This window comes from Coptis chinensis, chromosome 3 (genome assembly GCF_015680905.1).
Source record: "Coptis chinensis isolate HL-2020 chromosome 3, ASM1568090v1, whole genome shotgun sequence".
In the NCBI taxonomy this organism is placed as follows: Eukaryota; Viridiplantae; Streptophyta; class Magnoliopsida; order Ranunculales; family Ranunculaceae; genus Coptis; species Coptis chinensis.
In genome coordinates this window covers 68,530,427-68,555,457 of record NC_141458.1, presented here as the reverse complement: position 1 = coordinate 68,555,457, position 25,031 = coordinate 68,530,427, and the positions used below count along the sequence as shown (strand labels likewise).

At 36.7% G+C, this 25,031-nt stretch overlaps 1 protein-coding gene across 7 annotated transcripts; it reads right to left on the bottom strand.

The window, feature by feature from the left end:
- Positions 1-538: 538 nt before the first annotated feature.
- Positions 539-23,482, bottom strand: LOC147510541 (separase-like). 7 transcript variants are annotated; one of them, XM_086602482.1, is made up of 27 exons: positions 22,651-23,481; positions 22,394-22,571; positions 22,129-22,236; positions 21,199-21,333; positions 20,951-21,044; positions 20,611-20,866; positions 20,358-20,466; positions 18,836-18,970; positions 18,089-18,358; positions 17,862-17,999; positions 17,530-17,745; positions 17,285-17,410; positions 17,020-17,154; positions 16,538-16,918; positions 16,350-16,436; positions 13,736-13,969; positions 13,500-13,623; positions 12,777-13,373; positions 12,397-12,622; positions 11,973-12,075; positions 11,628-11,822; positions 6,349-6,404; positions 5,802-6,260; positions 4,834-5,233; positions 4,058-4,297; positions 1,342-1,426; positions 539-1,174 (listed from the first exon to the last, which is right to left on the bottom strand). In XM_086602482.1, exons 1-27 carry the CDS (start codon positions 23,301-23,303, stop codon positions 666-668), a joined length of 6,249 nt encoding a protein of 2,082 aa, XP_086458608.1. In that variant the 5' UTR covers positions 23,304-23,481; the 3' UTR covers positions 539-665. The 7 variants fall into 7 exon arrangements, with proteins under 7 accessions (XP_086458608.1, XP_086458609.1, XP_086458605.1 ...); XM_086602483.1 differs by having other exon boundaries at positions 20,611-20,863; XM_086602479.1 differs by having other exon boundaries at positions 6,349-6,406; positions 11,636-11,822; positions 20,611-21,044; positions 22,651-23,482.
- Positions 23,483-25,031: the final 1,549 nt, after the last annotated feature.

The following is a 25,031-nucleotide window of genomic DNA, read 5'->3' as shown; positions in this document are numbered from 1 at the left end:
TAGTCTTCCTTTACATACAAGGGAGGAAGGAGAATAGAATTGAATTTGGGAAAGACCGAGTTCGTTGATGAGCGAACTGCCTACGTATCTTGCTCTCGATTCTGAGGGGAGAGAAGAATCAAGTCTGGCATAGTTCATATGGGAGATATTTATAGATGGTGAAAGTGAATCTTCACCCAACATGTGTAAAGATCAGTACAAATATAGGGTAGAGATTGCTGAATTGTATGAGAACTGTGATAGTAGGTCTGCTGTAATGATGGGGATTAGTAACATGGGTTGGTAGCTTGCGGCAGTGGTCAGTAGCTGGCGGCAGTGGTCTAGAAGGTAAGCTGAGTCATGATATCGAACGATCTGTGTAATGATACGAACTGTTAGCGATCTCTTGGCTTGTGGATGCGATCTAGTGACATAGGTCGGAAAAATAAGTCATAGATCGGTGTGGTATTTCCACCATGCTGAGCACGTGCTTGATATTCCTGAAGGAGAGTATCACTCCCCTATAAACCCCTACAATGTATGGACACCGCTCAGCCCATTAGAAGAGAAGCAGCACAGTTTTATACTTCTGAATCTAATGTCCTGGTACATATTGTGTTTTTGAACTACAAATATGTATCAGCTGCATAGTACTCGATGAATCTCTATACAATAAATATCTGCTATTATAAATCCTTTTTCCTAATGCCCGTGGGAACACCATAACAGACTGGAGATGCCCCGATTAAGAAGGGGAATACACAAGCCTCTCGAGCTTGACTCATGAAAGACGCAATACTTGATCTACGGCCAGTAGTCTCCTTGCATCTGCTGTTAATATTATCATTCCTAAGCTTAGTTCCTTTTGACGCTATCCTAGTGGCACTCACCTCACTGCTTCCAATGCTCACTGATTCTAATTCATCCACCAATGTTCTACATTCATGTGACAAAGTAGATCTTTCTTTCAAACAAGCACTAAGAACAGTCTTACCAAATCTCTCAATGTCCTTGTCAGTAACTTCCCATAAATTCGCAATGATGGCAGGAGAACCGGCTAGCAAATAGGACAAAACAATGCCATGAGGATTGTAACAGCCTACAAAAGGAAGAGACCCACTGCTGCAGCCCATCAGAAGAGTAGCAGCACAACTACTAATTTTCTCAATCTCATCTTTGGGTAAAAATTGTGTCCCTGAAACCCCATAAAAAGGTAAATAAATCTTATTAGTACCAGAACAAAAAAATAGGGAGCTTAGAAGAGTCTTTAAAGACATTGCAAGCAGCATAAATGCCCCGCCAGTTCATTTACTATAATAACCATGAATAGAGTGGATACAATGAAATTTAAAATTCATATACCATTTCCATGTCCAAAGTACAGGAAGAGATCATGGCTTTTTAAGGCTAAAACCAACTCTTCCACTGAAGAAGTTTCAGCTTTCCCCTGTGCCATAAGCCAATAGTATTCTCATCAGTCAAAGAAATCCAACTTGTTTGATTTGAAGATAAAATCTAGACAACAATAGCTATTATTACTAATTCAACAAACGGGCGAGCTTCAACTGACAACTATCTTCATATAGCTAATCAATTGTGGTGAAATGATACCCACATACAAACAACCTATAAGTCATTTAGCACGGGCCATTGAGATGGTTGCTAAGGTCGTCACTAAATCAGTGCATGCTCCATCAGTGCATAAATTATTGAGAAGGATGGAAAGAAAACAAACACCAGACGACTCAATTGCTGCAGGCCCAATCTCTCAATAAGATCATACACAGATATATCCAATTTTGGAGGGTCAAGAACAACTACACATGGAACAACATTTACAATACCAGGCAAGAAGCAAATTTTAGAGTGAATCTATGTGTGAAAGCAGGGACTTTGCCTTCTAAGGACAAAGCCTTATGGTGACATGATAGGCCTGCTATCTATTAAATATACACCACCAGAGGTTTTCTCTTAATTGTAAGTCGGGCGCAGCTAATGTTAGGTTGACTTCAAGGGAGACAACATAGTTGGGACCTCCAACCTCCCAGTCACATTTGAATCTTTCTTTTGGATTGTTTAGCAACTACTTCTTCATATTGTTCTTAAAAATAATCTTAACTTTATTAGAGAAAAATCGTTTTTTGAAAAAATAAACATGTTTTGTCTCCATTTTTCAAGAAAGTAGTTTTTTACACCAAAAAATGTTTATTGGTCCGAAAAAATTGCTTTTTAATAAACACCTAAAAGGTGTTTTTCAAGACAAAAAACCTGTTTTTTCACGTTTTGGTTGTCATTGTGGGTTGTCGCTCAAGGCAAATGGACTGCCCAGGTGCGTAGTACACAATGCCTCGATATTTCAAGAAATATCAAAAGAAATATCGTGAAATCTGCCTGTTTTATAAAAAAAGTTTCTAAGAAAAATCCCAACCAAACATGTTTATTCAAAAAAAAAATTTAAGAAAAAATGATTTTTTGAAAAAATGAGATCCAAACACCCACTAATAGTTTAATGTCCTAACTATGGCCATTGGATTAAAATGTTAGGTTGAGATGATCTTTTGTAGTTTTGTTAGGGCAATCATTATGACAGGGAACAGTTCACGGCATTAAAATACACATGTATTGCAAAGTAGTCAAGGAAGATGTGGACCACCTTCTTCTTAATTGCCCAATCACTTTTGGAATTTGGGCTTTATTATTTGCATCTTTCAATGTTACTTGGGTGCCATCATCTAATATTAAGGAGGCACTGGGGAATAGTATCATTACCGGTCCACTCTCTAACAAAGGCAAATGGTTAGCGGATCACCTTCCAAATGCCATTGTATGGACACTATGGAAAGAAAGAAACATGAGAATATTTGAACAAAAAGAGAATGGTAAGCAGTGGAGATCAAAAAGCTTCTTTTTTATTGGGTTTGTGCTACATCATTGTTTAAGGGTGTAAGATTTGTTGCTTTCATGTGCAATTTGGGATGGGATAGTGAGATGAACGCACTTTTGTAAAAGGTATTGGGAGTGTGTGAAATTGGTCGAGTAGCTCCTTGCTATTTGGACCGAAAACACTGTAATATATATCATCATTATTACATATATACAAAGTGAATTTTACTGATAAAAAAATATACTAGTACAACTGACGAAGTTTGATATCAATATATTAATATTAAAGCTCCGATAAGGGTATTTTTCTAGCTCTCTTAAAATTCCACGTCATCAACTCCTATTAAAATGAGAATTTCTCTCCTATTGAAAAAAAAATTCTAGCACTTCTAATTAAAACGGAAATCATTCTCCTATTACAATGGGAATTTCTCCTCTATTGAAAAAGAAAGATCTAGCACTTCCAATTAAAACAGGAATGTTTTTCCTATTAAAAATGGTAAATTAAAATGAAATCTCTCTCCTTAAAACTTAATTTAAACAATTTGCTGAGATATTAAAACGGGTTTTTAACACTTAATTAAAACAATTTGTTAATAAATTAAAGGGGGTTAGCGACGAAAACAAGAATCATGATGCGTATGCATGGATTTACTTTATAGTATATTAATATTAAAGCTCCTACAAGGGGTATTTTTTTAACTCTCTTAAAATTCCACGTCATCTCCTATTAAAACAAGAATTTCTTTCATATTGAAAAAGGAAATTCTAACACTTCTAATTAAAACTGGAATCTTTAACCTATAATAACAAGAATTCCTCCCCTGTTGAAAAGGAAAAATCTAGCACTTTTAATAAAAACGGAATTACTTCTCCTATTAAAACGGGAATCACACGTCTAAATTAAGTCGACTATTAAAACGGAATATCCCCCCACTTAAAAAATGGGTTTTTAAAACTTAATTAAAATAATTTGTTCGGAAATTAAAACAAGTTAGCAACTAAATGGAAATCCTTTCCCCCAATTAAAACAATTTATTATAAATTTTCTACACGTATAATTATGATCATTAAGCAAGTTTTCAAAAGAGCCAGTGCGTATGCACAGGCCTACATCCTAGTTTAAAGGTCTTTATCCTATATACATCTCATATATGTTCTTAAAAATTAAGAAGAGAACTATAAATGGAAATACCTTGAGTTTCTTATCTCTAAGCCAGTCCTCAAACTCGCCCTTTCTGCAGTTAGAGTTGTCAGTTGGATGCAGTAGATAGAATGCATCTAATGGATCTATTGATGGGAAAGTTGCATCATGTCCCCCAAACTGTCCTTGATAATAGAAGGTTAAATTTATTAATGCAGAGATGCTACCAACTGAAGGCATCCGATATACTTCTTCTTTTCTCAACACCGGTAGATTCTCCCATGGTAGCATCTGTTTTAGTAATTTCAACAAAAGAGAACAAATCAGTAGGACAATAGAACAAAAGTGTAACTGAAGACAAGAATTATTTCACTGTTCTCCGTAAGGGCATGATAGTAAAGTTTGGGCCATCCAAACAGATGATCAACTAGGTTTTAAACCTTCAGAAGTCCGTATAGACGAAAGAACAAGAACAAAGTTACCTCTGGAACTTTGCGAATTACAAGCATAATTTTACGTTCTGTTTTATTGTTTAGTGGCTATGTCATTCCTACTAAACCACTCTAGGTATCAGCTAATATTGCCCCAGTAAAGTGCTTAGCACATAAAAGATCCACATCCAATACACCTTACTACAAAAAAGTAATGCATGAAATGGAAATCTCCTTCTCCGTTTAGCTATTCTAGACACGGCCACTAAATGAAATGGAAATCTCCTTCTCCGTTAAACACTTGCTACTATATTCACAAGCTTATAAATATCGCAAACTGAACAATACTAGTCCTAACACCGCAAAGAAAGTCAAAATGATAATTCAACAAATTACCTGCACATCAGAATCTAGAACCATTATTACTGGCCGTCTTTCAATGCATTCAGCTTCAAGTTTATAAGTTGCTTCTGATATCAGTTGATGGAGAAATCCAGAAAGGCTTTTAGCTTGGGCACAAGTAAAAGATGAGATGTTCAATTTCTTATTTGGACAAGATTCCGAACGAGTAATGCAGCACTTGGGTACAAGCATCTGACAAATGCATTCCTCGATTTCAGATATACAGCTCGAACCTCCAAGGATAACTCTCAGAAGATTTTGATTTGCATTCAACTCAAAATTACACTTCAGGAAAGTGGTCATCTTTATAAGCGCTGTATCCAAACATGTGGAGTGTAGCAGTTCACCGAGAAGCAAACATTTCCAGGGACCCAGCCATGACTGTTCGAGAGATCTGCACCAAAGAAACATAATGTATCTAAAAACTCAATTTTATAAACTAACAAAGCATGAGGATCCAAACAAAGCCATATTGCACACCACACCAGCTCAATGCACTTAATTACCATGGAACCACAAATGTGATGGCATATTTGTCGACTATGAGATGTCACATTTACGACTTTCCTTTATGAGTACCACTACCCACATCATGACCACTGCCATGCACGTACAGACGGACAAGCAGTCCAAAACTAAATATCACAAACAAGATGATTATGTGTTATGTCCTACACTAACAACTTTCTTCAGTATGTAAGCCATAAACACATTTATAGTCAGACTACTTGCTCACAGACTGGGAAGCAGTACAACGGTCAATCTCACAAACAAGATCATCGTGTTTCCTCCGACAATAGGAACTTTGCAGTGCAAGCGCCACATCACAAGCACCCGCACACATGCACATGCACCTTCATGCATAAAGCATGTTGTCAAAAGCGTTCCTAAAGCAGCGGCACAGCCTAATGCCTTGCGCCTCACTCCTAACAACCTAGCATAGACTGGAAGCAAGTACAAACCTCAAAAAGTTATCAAGTCGATCATTGAGTTTCCTTCTCCATGTCCACCACAGTGACTTTTCATGTTGTGTATGGGCTAAGAAAGAAGATGACAGGTAACTCTCCTGCAGTATCCGTTTAAACCCTGGAGCTATATCATCCACCGTAGTGCCACCCCATGGGCAGAACCACATGTTCTTTGAGTCAGTGCCCTCATACAGTGTGCTACAATTTTTATCATGATTGCCATATTCAGGAATCACATCAGAAGGAAGAAGCATGGTGAGAGGTTCATTATCAGAATTTAATCGTGACAATAGAATCCATGCAGAAGAAGAGAAATGGCCAGGCAAAACATCCATGAACAGACCAGCATAGTCAGCTCCAAGTAAACTTATACAGATAACTGTAGTGCTTGGAAGAAGTCGAAAAAAGTCGATTACAAATTTCTCAAGATCATCAATCCTTCCAGGGGCACACCTGCAGCAGCATGGGGGTTAAATCTCATTAGCAAGTTTCCTTCTAGATTGAGCACAAGTTTTTGTACTACTAGGGTGAAAATTAGCACCTGAGCATGTTGAACACTTCAGTAGAGGTCTCAGAGGGGGCAGTACAGTGTGTACCCTGAAAATGCAAACTCAATTACCTATTAGTGAATTCTTCATATATGCTTTCAGCAGCCCATTTTTCATTCCATAGTCATAATACATCATAAGATACCAGGACTTATAAGTAAAGCGAAACAAAACACATAATAAACCCCACGACAAAGTACAATAAGGCTATACAAGTAATACTATTTGTTCGTCAAAGCCTCCATCACCGAACTTTCCTAGTCAAACTATTTGCCGAAATATACATAATACCCAGTGCAGCCCGTCAACCGAAAAAACTAACTACTAAGGGATTGGTTTTCCAACAGTCCAGCTTCACATGTTCAAGTTTTACACTTCTTTTTCCAGTTATTGACCTTACGGAGCCCACCATGCTCACATCTGATAAGGGGTATCTCAGATATTATTAACATATATTTCCAAGAAAATGGCTCCCTGGCTAGATGATAAGTCAGCCACCATACTCACATCAGATAAGGGGTATCTCAGGATTATAACAAATATTTCCAAGAAAATGGCTTCCTGGCTAGATAATGAGTCACTTGGACTGGCTCTTTAGTTGACTTCCATAATGGCTTCAAGTTTTGGAATGAGTGGGATGCATTAATTGATTTCTCTTAAATAAAATAAAATAAATAAAAATAAAAATAAAAATTGTCCTTTCTTTTTAAGGGGCCTACATTTGGCAATTTGGTTCATAAAGGGGGACCCGCCTATAGCTATGCAGTTTAAGCGCCTATTAATTGGCAATTAATAGACAAGTAATAGTTTTCCGTTACTTGACCAATCCGATTAGTTAAAAGTACCCAAGTCTGAGCAAAAAATCTAGACGACATATACCGATTAATGGAGCGCTTTCCAATTAATCATTTCTTAAAAAGCGGTGCTTAATTGGCAGCTGGTGTTTTCTAATTTTTTTTCTTATTCTCACTCATTTTTTTTTCTTTTTGGGATAAAACACGATATACATAATACATGTATAAAGTTGCATACCCAAAAAGACCACAATAGAACCCAACCTTTGCTCATCATTCGAAAACTACATTCAATACTTTTGTTTGTCTTTAACCAAGAAAAGAAGCTCATAAATGGTGAAACTCTGACTTTCTTTTGATTTATGGTGTTATATGTGGTATGCCGTATGTGTTACCTAGGGGAGGGAAATTTTCTTATTCGAGATTATCACTCGATTAGTTCCCTATTAATTCGGATTAGTAAAACTAATCACTATGTGCTCCTAGACCAAATAGCTGCAACGCTTAAACTGCATAGGCCTATAGGCATTTCTTTCCTCTCCTCACTTTTCTTCCTTTGTCTAAATAACATGGACACTTTATATTCTTGAAATAATGCGTGTCAAACACAGACGCACGTTGTGCGTACGATTTCAAACTAGGGTTTTTCTATACCTTCAAAGACTAGGAATTATGCAATCGCAATTGCAATTAAACGAATTCCACGAATCCTCAATAAAACCAAATCAATTCAATCTCAAAAACTAACCATGGCCAAAGGCCTACAACTCCTTATATAGGAAAAGAACATCTAAAACAAATAAAACACTCTAATTCGGAATTAATAATAACCCTAAAATACCCTTATACTAAATAACCTCAAAATACTAATTAGACCCAATTCTAGTACTCCCTAATGACATAGAAACTAATATAAGACTCAATTATCAATGTGAAACCCTAATTCACATCATACTCCACTTGAAGAACTCGACTCCGACGAGTTAAAAGTCTTCTTAGATCTCCAATCACTACGACAATGAGGTGGCATGATCTGATGAGACGGCATCTTATGCAATGGTTGATTACGCAGTGTAAAGACACGTCGACCCTGGGAAAGACGATAAGTCTACTCCCAAGCACAATAAACAACTCGGACACTATACTGCCAAGCGGTGCCTAAGACCAAGTCACATGCATCAAGACTACTCACATGACAAAGAACATAGTCACTAAAATCTCCCATGCGAACACCAACTTGAACTGTCTCTACTAGTTCCTCAAAATCTCCAACTCTGAAAGAATGCACCTTCCTAGGTCGACAATGTACCATAGTAATCAAACCAAGTGTAACAACCATACGACAAGAAATCAAAGAAATACTACTACCATCATCCAAAACCATATGAACAGGACAAGTCTTAGAAGCCAGTGGATTATATAAAGTAGCACTCTGTCGGAAAACATTTCCACGTGCAGACTCGTGTACTGGCGAAACATGTGACAGAAGCATAGAGAACCTGTATCTGCTGGAGTAAGAATTCCCTCAGATGTGTCTCTGTATGCTTCATCATTCGTCTCAAGTTGAGGTGACTCCATATCAATAGTCAAAACCGGCTTCTTAGGACACTTGACTTGAACATGACCTTCTTGACCACAACTGTAGCACTTAACAATTCTCTTCGGACCTATGGGATTAGTAGCGGGTATTAGGTGAGAGGGCGCCTATCTCATAGTTGTTACTGTGCTTTCTGGATACCTTTCCATGCTTTAACAAGCCAGCTATGCACCTTGCTCTTATAAGCAAGTAACTTTGATTTGGGAATTTGTAAGATGACATAAAGGACATATAACTCATTTTCTTCTTAGACTCACAAGCAACAGCATAAACTTCCTCCAAGGTGGAAATTTGTACATGGACTAAATCATACCGAATATCTCTCCTAAGATTTCTTCACTCTCTGGCAGGTTGCAACGTGACTGTAGACGATAAAATGACTCAGTATACTTTTGCACAGTTGTAGAATCTTGTTTCAAATCTTGTAACTTCCAGTACAATTGTTGCGCATAATTCATAGGCACAAACTTAGTAACCAAAGCTTCTTTCATGCACTCCCATGTAGTGACTTGACCCAAATTCTGGCATAGGCGTTGTTAGAGAAACTCTATCCACCAAATCAAAGCAAAACCGCGAAGCCTAGTAGCAACCCAAGAAACCTTGCAATCTTCTGACATATTTTGATAAGCAAACACAATCTCTATTGTGGCAATCCACTCAAGGCAAACCTCAGGCTCTAAGATACCTGTAAACTCTGGAATATCAACCTTTGGCCTAAAAAAAATCAAATCTTTTTTTCAAAAGAAACAATAAACCAATTGATATACCTTTGATAGAATTGCGGAAGCAATTTTTTTCTCCACTAATTCTATTATCTTCTTCAATGATAAGAACAATTAACCAAAACCTTCAAAGGTAATAGAAGTTTTGAACTTTAGCTCTTGGTACCAATTTGATACAATCGCAATTGCAATTAAATGAATTCCACGAATCCTCAATAAAGCCAATTCAATTCAATCTCAAAAACTAACTATGGCCAAAGGCCTACAACTCCTTATATAGGAAAATAACTCCTAAAACAAATAAAACACCCTAAATTTAAAATTAATAATAACCCAAAAATACCCTTATACTAAATAACCTCAAAATACTAATTAGACCTAATTCTAGTAACAAGGTTCCAACTCCACGATATGCCACTTTCAATAGTTAATTATTTGTAAGGAGGCACTTTGCAAGGTTTTGAGCCCAAGAATTAGTGGTGTAACTATAAGAATAGTAATAGGCTTCTTTTTAATTAGAAAAATAACATGCACACTTTATATTCTTAAAATAATACATGTCGGACACAGACGGATGTTGTGTGTACGATTTTAAACTAGGGTTATTTTTATATACCTTAAAAGAATAAGAATATAATCTTTTAACATGGTTCGAACTCCATGATATGCCACTTTCATAGTTAATTATTTGTAAGGACGCACATTGTAAGGTCTTGAGCCCAAAAATTAGTGGTGTAACTATAGGTAGTAATAGTTTTCTTTTAGGTTAACTAGTATTACCCCCCTACTAGATGAGCCAATTAGGATTTCCCCCAACTAGATGGGGAAATTAGGGTCTCCCCCCTGAGTACACACAAAAAAAAACACGGTGGAGGTTGACCGTGTTTTTTTTTGTGTGTACTCAGGGGGGAGACCCTAATTTCCCCATCTAGTTGGGGGAAATCCTAATTGGCTCATCTAGTAGGGGGGTAATACTAAAAAATCCTTTTCTTTTTAGTTAGCTATGTCCCTTGTCCTACTTATATAGCTATGGCGTATCTGTGTCAATGTGACTTAGCTTTTCTTTATTCTATTCGACTATTTTCTTAAACATTCTTAATTTCTTAGATTCCAGATTTTTGGCTTCCTATTTATTGTTATTCTATTATTTTTAAATTTATGTACTTGTTTTCCTAATTTAAAATAATGATCATCTCAAAATTACAGCATCAATATTTGATTACAGGAGTCATCTTCTTGATAATTTACATTAATTCCGTTTTGTACCAAAAAAATATGCAGCACTTTTTCAGGAAAAATAAATAAATAATCGTGAATATCACGTGCATGCCCACTAGTACGTATATTTAGAAATTTTGGTTCGAAGGTTATATATTTTGGTGTTGGTTCATCTCTCTCAACTAGTGCAGGTTAAAAGGGAAAAGGGACCAAGATTTAGATCTCTTCTCTATATATATCGAAATAGTGGCTTCAAATGACAAGATGGACCTTGATCAGAAAGTGTGCTTCTACGAGCGCAATCTATACAAGCTATAAGGCTAGATTGATTCACTCAATTAATGCATTCTTTCAGAAAATGTTTAACACCATATCAAACTAGCATGCAAGATTTATCTAGCACCCCTTCCAAATGCTAGATAAATCTAACGCTTAACACCAGATTGAAGATTATGGACGCTTTTCTACATATCCTTCAGTCTAATTGTGGCATGGGGTACTCTTGTAACATCCTGTGGCATAAATTTGAAAGCATAGAGATAGAATCACGTGTCTAATGGTGTGGTCAACACCCTTTTATAAGTTGAATTAAGGGCTAATACTTTGTGATTAAGATCTTACTAGAGATGTATTATTATGTGGAGGCAGGCAAACTTCTCGAAACACATCAAATCATGTGTTTCAAAAGGGTAAGTTTATTTATTAACTTCAACTATGTTTAATTTAGTCTTATAAAAGGAAGGTTCATATCAAGTACCATGTTGCGGCTTATGATATGAGCATGACTTTTGATTTCTGTATGTAGTTACAAATTTTGAATTCTTATGGACTATAATATAACTTTCGTAGTTCAGTACAAGGAAGCCTTTTCCAATCAAAACATGTCAAGCACGTCTAAAAAAGTAAATGAGTGACATTTGGAAAATAAGATGTAGACACACCTCAAAATCCACAGGTTTGACTAACTTCAATACATTTGGATCACACAATTGCTGATTGAAGTAAGTGCCAAGTGAAGCCTGGTGGAAAAATGCAGCCCAATGACATCCACAGAGAGTATTCCCAGGATAAAGAGGCAAATGAAAACGCTCAGTTGAGGTAGATAGTAAGAAAACTGTAGCAAGCAACTTTGACACCTGCAGCATTAGAAACTAAATTAAACACATGGATTTCAAGAACATTCTACAAATATTCAGGATAGATGTTAACAATATAGAAATTGTTACAATTATCAGAAACAATGTCACAGCATATGCACAAGACAAAAGGCAAACAAAGTAGTATACCTTCTGAAAATATAAGGGGATCTCGCGACTGAGTATAAAGGCCTGTAACAGCCAAGATATGATTGATGGTAATTGAATACGAGATAAGTCACAGCAGGTATTCCTGGGTAAACCCAAAAAAAATATATGTATATTAGAAGAAAATAATAATCTCAGCGATTTTATTCAACTTAAGGCTATTGCCGCAACAAATCTATTCAACTTCAGGCTATTGCAAAATAGGATTATTTCGTAAGAATAATAACTCGTCCTGATATATTTAACACCACCAAAACTGGTCTCCGCGTTAAATACAGCAGACAGTCTGAATCCTTTTGGCATGGCCTATATGATGAGGAAATCAGCTAGACGAAAATACATTCCATTCTGAATTCATGTGGACTACAGAAACATGCAAATCAAGAGCATGTCCATATCAAGATACCCGGAATGAATGTTCTTCAGAGAAAACCAAGAAAGGTTGTATAATATAGCTGCACGTTCAGTCGCAAAAAGATCGCATTGCCACTTATTCCCAATGACTTCCAGGAAGAGAGAATGTGAACCAGAAAAAGTTTCACAGAATGTTCTCTGGTCAAACAGCATCATAATGCATTGCCAAAATATTTCATGCATTTCATAAACTTTGCCAGATTCCCCAACGCATATCCCTGGCCACAAAAAGATAAAGAGTCAAATTCACTCCCTTATTTGAGTTATTTCACATTAGATGAAATAAATAAGAAGAAAAAACATACTAAAAAGTTTATCTCAGATATTCAGTTGACTACATATAGGATGAATGAACTAGACAGATATAATTACCTATTGCAGTGAGTAACCTCAAACAGAGGCGCCTGCGGTGAAATTCACATTTCATGCTAATAAAATCCTTCGTGTTTTCAGTTTCCATCACTTTCTGAAGAAGGCATTTCCAACAGTTCTTTCTGTTACAGACAGTCATCTCCGTGGATCCAACTTCAGTTCGGGAAGGCATATTTGGCTCCATCCAGCAATGAGAACTAGGGCAACCAAAAATACTATTCTCACTTGAAACTTTAAGACATTTAGATTCCACCTCATTCGGAAATTTCATGTTTCTATTATATGAGGTTCGACTTCTGGAACGAGTCATCCTTACATTTGGTTCAGATTCTAGGTTCCATGCAAAAAGTTTTAATTTCTTCAGCGCTTTTTTGTAAAGTCCTAGAGCATTAGAAGTTTTGTTAAGTAGTGAAGTCCCAGTACCATCCGAATGCTTCCTAGCTAAATCTCCAAATCGATGATCGATGGTAACTCCCAACGTCAACTTGCACAGCTTGCAACTTATTAAAGATGTGCTGCTATTCACCAGGATTTCCCTTCCCCTGGTGAGCTCAGTTTTGGCCAAATCCCAAAGCTGCTTCTTGCAATAAATATCCCCTAGAAACAAAGAGGGAAACAACTTGTGGTGTGAAATCCATATTTATCCGACAGGGCGGGGAGGGGGGGTGGTATTGAAAAAATAATTATGCTAACAACCATAGCACACAAATTTAATTCCAGTACCTAAGGCAGATGCAAAGGCAACTCTAAAAATTGGTAGTTCTTCCTCAAAAGATATTTTTTTCCCACGTAAGAATAGGAATTCAGCTAGAGATGCATTTCCAAGTGCTTCGTGGATGACTCCGACCTATTTATTATACGAGCGATTACATAAGAAATTTGATTCAAACAAACAAAATAAGTCCATATTCACTTTCTTGAGATATTCGTTAGTTATTGAAAGAAGGATAAACAAAGACCTGTAAAATGCTTTCAAGATAGCATCGAAGAACACTCCACTGACTAAGATTACACTGTTCTATGTTCCACAAGCGCCCGTTTGGCCAAACTTCAGTAGCTACTGATCCAAGAACCTCAACTTCTGCATGATTATAGTCAATGGTCTTCAGAGGCGCTGTCCAAAATCTACAGACAAATTTGTCTCTTAATAAAAGAGAACGCAAGTGGAGGGCCTTTTTGGCAAACAAAAGAGCCTGAAGGAAAGCAAGGCTAATGCTTTAGGATGTTACAACAACAACACATGCACATATGCACACAAAAATACACATAAGAAGTCAAGAATGTCCAATCCTTAGGCAGAAATAGAATATAAAAAAAGCTTGCAATAGTACTCAATTAATCTAGTAATCATCACACTAGCTACAAGCATAACAATAGTTTTCAACATCCCCAACTCAAGTTTATATATACATGTAATGCATATGAAAAGCATCCACATGAAAAACAAATCTGTAACTAGACAGCAAAACAAGAGACGTGACTCAAGGAGATAGTTCAGATAAGGCGGTATTGTGCTTTTATCTCAAAAATGCTTGCTTTAAGAGTTGATTTATGTAAGTCCTAGCTGTTTATCTACATATCATTTTTTAATAAACTTCATCCGTGGAAACGATTATTTGAGATCTTTCAAATGATAGAGAAAAAACAATATGAAGCTTGAAAAGCAAAAGAGCAGTTGAGTGCCAATAACATCCATGTGCCATAGGCACGCCAACTTTCAAAGAGTGTCGAAAACAGGCGTGCCTAGTGCCAAAAGGCAGTGTAAATCTAGTTAGGGAACGTAAGAGAAATATTTTAGGAACTAGATTGAGTTTCACAAGAAAGCCATATTGGATTCCAGACTGTAGACTTTTAACTTCTACGGAACGGTTATTAAAAAACATTTAGAGAAGCCCTTGGGGCAGTTCTTTTCTCCTAAAATCAAATGATATTGCCGCATCTACGAAGAAGACATACATTGGCGATCCTGCACCCTTCATATTTTAACACAACGTGGATGGATATTACACCACACTTGTCCAGTTGATGGATACATGTGGACAACAACAGCAAATTCAAAATTTATACTTTCTTTGAAGCCGAGTTAGTTGAAGAAAAAGCTTCAGGAATGCAATAGAACAACCTTTGGGAGAAGAATGCTCCAAGGAGTTGATAATATAGGACAAGGTAAAAGAATTGATAAACCTAAGTCCGCAAGAATCAACAAGACTTGCAAGGTCAACAAACAAGTCTTGCAAGGTCTTCTAGAAATGGAACATTTTGGGGGCGAATAGCCAAAGCAAAACGGTCGTCGAGAGGAGAGTATGAGATACTCCCATCGTTGGCTAATGCATATTCCAAATAATACCAATCAATGGTCGTGTGTTAACGATTTGTCCACCAAGGGTCTCAAACTCAGGACGCAAACCCATTAGAAAAGCAAACACTTTCTGTTTGTCGGCACGCTTCGCAACAAGCATCGCGGCTTCTCCAGTCAACTCAACAATGACCTCATGATGGTCAATCTCCTCCCAACGAGTTTGCAACTGTGCAAAATATTCAGCTGCTGATCGATCACCTTGTGAGGTGGAATGGACCTCACGGTAGAGCTGAAACACACGAGAGCCATTACTCTTACTGGAGTATGTCTCTTTCAAAGAGGACCATAGGTCATAAACAAAATCATGATATAGAAACATCTGAACAATTGGTGTATCCATGGAGTTAAACAACCAGCCAATAACCATACTATTATGTTTCTTCCATTGAGTGTATTTCTTCTCGTCTGTAACAGCAGGGCGAGCGTAAGTCCCATCGACTAATCCCTCCACACCCTTACTAGTTAGATAATGGACAACAGATCTAGACCATGTCTTAAAGTTGATCCCATTCAGCCTCTCTGAGGTTATAGACTGAGGTGTGGTAGTAGCTTGAGGACCTTGTACTGAAACATGACTCTCCCCCAATGTATCCATTTCAAATAAATGATCAGAGTCAAAGTGTAAAGGTAGTACCTTTACAGAAATTAGCTACTTGATTTCATAAAGGCATAACCTTTATGTAGTTACAAACATTGATCCTTGTAGAAATAAAGAAACCCCAAAGGGGGAAGATGTTGATGGTTTGATTCTTTGGTGGTGGTAAGAGATGGTGGTAGAAGCAAGTTGTCGGTTTTTTTTTTTTTCTCTTTCTTTCTTATTTCTGCTCCGATACCAAGTAGAATAGTGAGAATCTTGGGGAATTATCTAATGAGATAATTCCCTTTAATATAAATCTAAATACCTGAATTACAGAATTGCCCTTAGAGGTTATTACAATATTACTAAATACATAAACTCTCTATACCTACATCAAATTTTGAGGGAGATGCATAGCCACGGTGAAAATGAGATGGATATAAGTCATAACAAGGAAATGCCTAACATCAGCCAGATGACATGATAGATTGAGCTTGTAAAATGTGCATGTCTCTCCTCCTAAAACAGGAGCATACAAACAGCTACCGGTAGACTTTCATCATAAAACGAAATAATGCGTTAGCCTACCAAAGCTTGATATGAAATATAGGACAACAAAGAACATAATATCAGTTACCTCGACTAGCTGCCCACTTGATATGAGTCTTTCACACAAGTCATGGTAAAGATATCCAAGAAGGAAGTTGGAAGTTGTTTTGTGAACCTACCACAAGGGAGCACCATAGTTAGACAGCACATCCATAACCTCTACCTAGTCCAGCTCAAATGCACAGCAATCATAAAGTCTAATCTTAAGATACATACATTTGAATTAAGAGTTGATGCAACCTCTTTGACTTCACCAACAGTAACATTAGAACCCAGACAACTTCCAGGAGGAAAATGACCATGTTGGGTTAAAATGGAATCATAAAGAGAAAACTTCTGACGAAACCCAACTAGCAGTAGCGGCTGGGAATCCTTTAGGCATGTTACCCAAGTACCAATAGAATTGGGATCAAAACAAGTGCCAAAATGTTTTGCAAGACATAAGATGGCATCTTCATCGATTGATTTAGTGCAAAGGGCATGGCTAAGCCGTCTATCAGTCCAAAGCATGGCAAAGCACTTCTGTACTGGAACACCTTTCCTTTTCAGTAATACGATGATCAAGGTGTATATGTCAGACTGTAACTGAAAGTGACCCTACAGTTGTACATGTAATTGATCCATTATCACGTAAGATTGTCATTCAAAGAGCAACTAACGCGAAAACTAACACTCCTTTAATTGATAAAACAGCTAACCTTCACTGACAAAAGATCAGCTACACAACATAGCAGTGGTATTTTATAGTCCGTAGCCAACTCACGATTAAAGTTCTCATACCTATCAATACTCATCCAAAGCTCTACTGCAGACTGAATATCCTCCAATATTACCTGTTTGGCACACATTCCACTCATGTATTTCAGATATAAAGGGTACTTATAATCTCATCTTAAAAGAAACAGATCAACAGAGTAAAAACCTCCAGTAATATAAGATTATATCTATATGGGTGTTTATGACCTTCGAGTTTGGTTGAGGCACCTCCTGGGTACAAAGTGCACGCAAGCAATATGCAACCGCTAATAGATCGGAAACTTGAGAACAATTGGAGGTCGATTCAACAGACACATCAAGCTGGTTCACTGACTGCACCATGTGGACCATACAGTCAACTCAAATAAAACAAAGGATACAGTAGAATAGGTAAATATCACAACAGCCCATATACGTTTAAATTTTATATAGATCAAGAAGAGATAGCTTACAAGTATAGATATAGCCTCCGACAAACAACCAATACAGCACTCCAAGTCTCCAATTCCACAAGCCCTAAGCAATCTCCCTTTCTTAATTAGAACCTTTGATCTTTGTAAATCATTTCTGACGTATACCTCTCCCAAAAGAATTTCTGTAATTTTCAGTTGCATTGTCTGACATAGATTAATGTAATTTTCTTCCATTTGTTCATATGCTAGAAGCTCCTGCACAACACTCAAGTGGCATTTTATAGAAAGAAAAAGGTGTTGACAATAGAGATGAAGCAACAAAACTAATAATCATTACATCACATAAGCATCATAAAAAAAAAAAAAAAAACCTGCTCCAAGATGATCCTCGTTGTTCTCATTGTTATTGTTGTAGAAAAATTCTTTTCTTTCAAATATTTGCTTAACCGAGGATAAACAAGTGGTGCATTATCACAAGTGTCAGCATCCTTATAATCTTTACACACGAACTGCAGTTCATACGGGAAAAAAACAAAATAGTAATAAGCCCAAAGAAACAAATAAAAGAGTAACAAACAAGCTAGGAAGGGTTAGATACCTTAACCCATTGCCTCATCAAGTTTGTAGGGCCGTCCAAATTTTCAAACAAATTTGCCACAGTTGAACAGTTTGAAAGAGTAGTAATTACAACTTCAATCAAATCTGTGCTTCCGCATTCATGGAGAGCAAGGAGAAGAGTCCCACTTCTTGAACAAGTCTTAGTAACATAATGACTAATTGCTTCTTCAGACAGAGCTTCACTTCTTGCCTCCAAATTGTTGATACATGTCCATGCAGATCTACAACATATATTCAACATATCTGAAGCCTGCCAAAGAAAAAGATCAAAAAGCAGACCGCCTGATCAAACAAACTTCTGAGCATCTAAGTGCTTGATATGAAAAGTAAACTCACATCCATCTAGTGTTGTTCGTATATGAAAGGGTTAATTAAAAGCACATCAAGGCAAGAAGTATTAAGCTGGAACCAATCTAATTGAACATAATGGGTTAAATAAATGTCTACATATTCATAGCCTAGCCAAATGCACCTAATTGGAATCACCAAAGTCTGCATTCATAGTTGTATCTGGAATCTTAGGTTTACAGTACATCATGATACATTTTGAGCATATTCATTATGTCGTAGTAAGCTCCACTTGAAATTGACAGCAATTGTTGCAGATATTTAACGCAGGCATTGCCTAGCTGAAGAAATAAATATGCGTCGCAGAGCCAATGCAATCTCATTGTCATTAAGTCCTACACCAATAGAGCTGATCAATTATATAAGGATCATAACGTACCTCTTTCATTTGTTTACGATTGTAGAATTCTGCTCCAATATTACTGAGGAATACACTAATATATATCGCATCATTCAACTGAATCCACCAGCTTGACATTACAAGTTCAATGTGGTCCATACTTTTCTGTATTTTCTTTTTGGGGTGGCAGTGGTGTGGGGAGGGGGGAGGAGAAAAAAAGAAAAAAAATCAGTTAACATCATACTCTCTCTAAACTAGTTATTAGTTGAAATGACCCCATGAAAATTTTAAATTCGTAGATATGAATACACCCCAATGCAAAACAGTTTGGGGGGGAGGGATAACACATAACACTAAAACTTTGCAGAATCTAAAATACCTTGGCATCAAGGCCAAAAAAAAGGGCACCATCTTCTTTTTCTAAGTTAAAATTTTATTCCCCTAAACTCTTCAAACCACCTTTACCCTAACTCTTCAAACCCCCTTTACCATGTAAAAGTGGGATTCGATCCCAAGACCCTGGACCTGGCCAATGGTAAGCCTAAAAGAGAAGAAAAATCGGGGACGAGATATTCACGCAATAGTAACACAATGTTAAGGTCTAATTAGTTAGTTCAAGGAAAAATTGAATCTCAATATTGCAAAACAGCAACATACATTTCGTAGTTTAACATTTGTCCAGAACTTAGACTAAACCCTGAAAGGGAAAACTAAAAAGAATGGAATGGTGACATAAGAATCCAACATCAGACAATCTAAACCAAGAATCGGTCCTTTTTCGTTTGCTTGACAAAGCAAAATCGGATCATCGAAGGGAGAAAAGCATCTAAGAAAACACTATTTTAGATACTACAAATGAGTCTGATAAGTAAAATCTTATAAATTTAATGGAATTTTGGTCACAGAACAATGATAATGTGTACAATAAAAGGTGCATTCTCTAGATGCATGAGAATTTAAAACACAAAATTTTGTAGGAACTTTTATAAAAACCAATGCATTTATGCCAAAGAACCAAAACTCGTACAAAGAGAAGAGAGGACCTGAGGTGAAGGAACTTGTTTCAAGAAATACTTGCAAGATTTTAGTTTTCTCGGTCAGTGCACACTAATTTTCTCAAGTTTTGCAAACAAAGATTTCAAATCACCTTTTCTAATTACAGTATCTTACAGCTACCCTTCAATTAATCTTATTTTTCTCCACTAATTAATTAGTTGCTGGGGGCTGCAAAGGATCAAGTAATGTGGTTTGGTGTTATGACAGCTGTAAGATCAGCTATTTTATTTTCACACTTGAAATGAACGGTGTATTACTAGCACATAAGTTTTTACTCTCAAAGTACAAGTGCAATCAAGTTATGGTCCCAGGTGTTTTGAGGATAAGTCAACGAAGGTCGACAAAAGGTGGGTTGTGTGTCTAAAGTTGTACAGCAGCTTTTCATTTTGGATGAAGTATTGGATTTTGCATTTTTAGTGGAAGTTCAGAACAATATCCTAAAAACTATCACTATAATCATATAACAATGAACTGAATCATTCCAATCGCAGGAGATGAGAACAACCTTGACATTTTTATTCGTCCAAAGAGATACAATCAAAGCTGCTATCACGACAAGATGCAATTTGCCTTGAGTATAATCAAAGTTCCCCATCTCCCTTTCAGATCTACAGCTGCAGTCATAGAGAGAAGATGATGATTTGCATTCATGCCACTAAATTTGCATGGAGACCATTAGTTAACATAAGGCTATTAAGAAAAATATCATGAGCGTTGTGAACAAGAATAAGTGTACTGAAAAGTGACCAAGGAGATACCTGAAATGAGAATGGCAAGCATCAGAATACTGTTGGAATGCATCCAGAATAATAGTCAGGTTGGGAGAAAATGTAGGAAATTTCTTCTCAGGGAGAAGAGTATTGCTTGCGCTAGTGACTAATTCCGCAAATGGATGACAGAAGAATGCCAAAGCCTTTAAGTATGAAAGAAAAGAAACCCTTCCGTGCTCATGCTTGCAACTTACAGAACACTCACATGATACACAGCTATTGGATCCACCATGAAAATAATCTGCTAAAGAACGAAGCACATCGTTCAAGTATAGAAGATCATCCCCACCACGAATAGGAAGCGTAATCAATGACTCAGATAATAAACCTTCGGATCCAATGCAGCTAGGCTGAAGACTGTTTTCAGTATAGCAGAGCCCAGCTGCATAAAGCTCTAGAATTGAACTGAAAGGAGGTGAAACCTGCTAATAAGTTTGTCAGTTAGATTCACTAAGCAGCATGGCTATTACATCCACAAATGCAAATATGCTCCTATCCTAAGTCCAAAGTTTTCATTCCCGCACATTCAAAAAAACATAAAGAAAGGAAATAAATGGTGATACGAAGATCATTTACCTCACGAAAATTACTTGCTATTTCTACAAGATTCTGACCAACATATCTACAAGAATCTGTGCTAGCACATCGACATTTTTTTACAATATTATGCACAACATCAAGACATTCATTTACAGTGAATTTCACGCCAACCTGTCCAAAAAAAAAAAAAAAAAACATGTTACACTTCAAGTTCTTAGTAAGCCATAATTAGAAAGGAAAGAGAATCTGAAGTTGCAAGCTTTACTAATAGAATTCAAAGGAAGTATCTAGCATCTCTATAAACTGTGAAAAGTTAAGAACTTTAATATTTCCAACTTATTTAGGTCTTCAAGCCATCAATCGCCTTTTGCAGACATAGGCGTATCAAATAGTTTAGTCATAACAAATGCTAATATCAACTAAGTGCATATTTTTCACCATCACTATCTCATACTATCCCATTTTAATCTAGTACTGAACTTCTCAGAGTACATTGGGCTCCTTTTCCTTGCTCTGTCCAATGCTTAAGAATATAAATGACGCTTAGGCCTTGAGGCGCACTTAAGAGCCTCGCAACCAATTTCAATTTAAGGCTATAACCTCACAGGTAGTACAAGAGGTTTAAGCCTATTCAGGCCTACTGCTATAGCCTCACTGTCAGCACGATCTGTGGACCCTAGACCAAATAAACTTGTTTGTTTTTATATACTTTGCTTTTGTAGTTCAACCATTTGTTTAAACATTGGCTCTTTCAACCTTCACTATTCAAACTAGTAGTGTTCTAAGTCATGTTGCACGATAAAAAAACTACGAAATTCAACAAAAAATTATTTATCAATCGCAATGTCCAAGAATTAATCTGTTCTTGGAAAAAAAAAACCCCACGCACATTTGGATAGGGACAACTTTAAAACTTTAGATTGATTGGTTTCGAGAGTTTAAACAGCTCAATAAAATTTATATTACCTTGCAGTCACATGCGATGAAGTCCAACACGCACGTTAAAATATGGACAATAAGTGAAGATCTACTTCTCTGTTGAGATATAATTGTCAAACATATGTTGCTGGCTCTCTGCACATAGCAAATTCCAAAGTTACAAGGTCCTCAAAAAGCATGGAGTAATATGAGAGTGAAAAAAAAAAAAAAAAAAAAAAAAAAAAAAAAAAAATATATATATATATATATATATATATATATATATATATATATATATATATATCCGTGGTACCACGAGTAAATGATTATTGGCAGATGACTTGAGATGTTCTGTAATGGTTGTCATACAAAACAGGTCTACTAAATCTCCGTCTAAACACGCATCCTCCTCTAATATGCGCACAGTGCAACTGTAAAGATTCGTAACAAGCGAGTAGTGCAATATATCAAACGTCTTGGAATCAAGAAGCCTAAATATTTGTTATAAGAATAGCGTTAGTAACTTGTTTTGCCCTTCCAAATAAAAAAATATATTAAAAAAATTAGAACCTGAACCACGGCCTAGCCTGATGAACCAAAGACAGCACTCTCTTATACACTGCATCTTCCTTTCTCAAGCTCTTGAACGCACAACTAACAATCGTCTGAACAACTTTGACAATCAACGATGCAAGTCCAGGATCCTCATGCAAGTTCACATCCGGTAATAAACAAGACGTGTCTTGTTCAATCTTAGGTGAATAATAAACCGATCTAAGACTCTCAAGAATCCGAAATGATTCCACTTCAGCGTCTACATACATTCCCCACGCCTCATAAGAAAGAACCAAATACAAAGACTGGACATGAACTTGGAACGGTTTGTTTTCCAAATAAGGAGATAAAAACTTTGAACACGCTAAACAAACCTTGTACATGCAAAACAAATCTAATGCAGTCTCTCTATCTGATTTTTGCAATTCATTAAGTCGAATCGGTAAATATTTTAGGGCACGATTTAAAAATTGCAAAAACTTGTTTGCAAGTTGACGGATAGTTTTCTGGTTCTTCACATTATTATTATTATTAGTGGAATCGTGGTCGTAATTGAAAGTAACCAAATTTGACAAGGGTTTTAGGTATTGTAAGAAATCTTGACGGAGGTTTCTGTAATCGGACTTGTCTAACCTTGAAATTATAGAAGCTTCACTAACAGAGGCCATAATAATATACGGGGGTGACCTATTGGTAGCCGAGGAAACTAAATACTGCCGCCCCCGAATGTTTCAACTTTGAACCAGCAGTGCCAAAAACGGAATTGTCCGTTCCCATCCCTATTGGGTCGTTTGTTTTCTGTCAGAATCGCTGAATCTAAATCATTTCCACAATTTTACCCATGCCTAATGCCTAATGCCTAAATGCCTAATAATGTTGGTCACTTAAATTATTTTAAAGTCACCTAAAGTTATGTCATGCATAATGCAATTTTGAATTGAGGGTTTCTTCAGTGCGCTACCCACGACTCCTCACCACATATTTTCCAACCCGTAACCAGTAGGCAAAGTGTCCACCTAGGGGTAGCGTTGGCATTTCACATATTTTAATTCGTCCCCAATTTCTCGTATTTTCTATTCTTCTCAATTAGATTAGATTGCGCGCCCAAATCTTCACCCCTTTCACATTTTCTTAAATTCATGGTCAATCATTTACTTCTTTCACTCTCTAAAGTTTATAGCAAGAAAGTAGAACAAAAAAGAGTGACAACAACTAACAATACTACACGTCTTGAATACGTTCGAATATTGAGGTTAGTTTATCATCCAATCACTGAAGTCAATTTAATCTTTCCTCTTCTCTTTAAGGTACATTAGAATTTTTCATATTTAGGTCGATTGTACTAAAAAAAAAAGTTTTCTTTATTTAGATAGACGCTCCTATGACAAATCAAATAAGGATCGATGATGACGAAGAGTTTCTTATAAGTCTATGTTTCGAAAATTTTGCGTGCGATGAAAGTAATTCTGTGGATGTGGAATCAACTGTTTCCCTGATAGAGAATGAAAATATTGACAGTAGTGATAGCGATGCTGAAGAGTCAGATACATATAGGGCTTATATAGAAGACAAAATAACATTTTTATCAATGCAGTTCAAGACCTCGGACGAGGCCTACACTATTTATAATGAGTATGCCAAATCAGTCGGCTTCGGTGTTTGTAAGGATGTTTATAGAATTTATTAAAATAGAGTTGCTATTAAGCAGAGATTTGTGTGTTCAGCCGAAGATGAACGACATGCAGATAAACTCCAATCGATGACACTCAAAATAACACTCAAACAGGTCACTAGGTTCAATTGTAAAGCCCGCATTGTTGTTGTTTTTTATTCTGAAGCAAAGTTGTGGACTGTGAAAGAATTTATTGGAGAACACACACATTCACTTGTACCGCATCCAAGTTCAATGTTTTTTCGGTCACATAGAAATGTGAGTCGAGAAGTGTTGGAATTTGTTACGTGCCTAAATGATGTCGGTGTTCGTAAATGCCAAGTGATGGGTCACTTTGCACATATAGCTGGAGGTTTCCTCAATGTTGGTTTTACGAAAAAAAACTTGTATAACAAAATGGAAAAAGAGATGAAAAGTTGATGTATTGATGGCGACGCCAACACACTGCTTGCCAACTTGGAGGACAAGGTGAAGTTAGATCCTTTATTTTATTACAACTATGAGTTAAATGCGAGTGAGCAGTTGGCTGAGCTATTTTGGGCGGATTCCACCTCCCGCCTGGATTACTGTAGCTTTGGTGATGTGTTGTTGTTTGATTCAACGTACAGGAGCAATCAGTACTAGATGCCGATCATTGTGTTTGCTGGAATCAATACAGATTATAGTTTTTGGTTTTGCTTTGATCATAAGTGAGTGCAACGACGCTTATAAGTGGACATTGAAA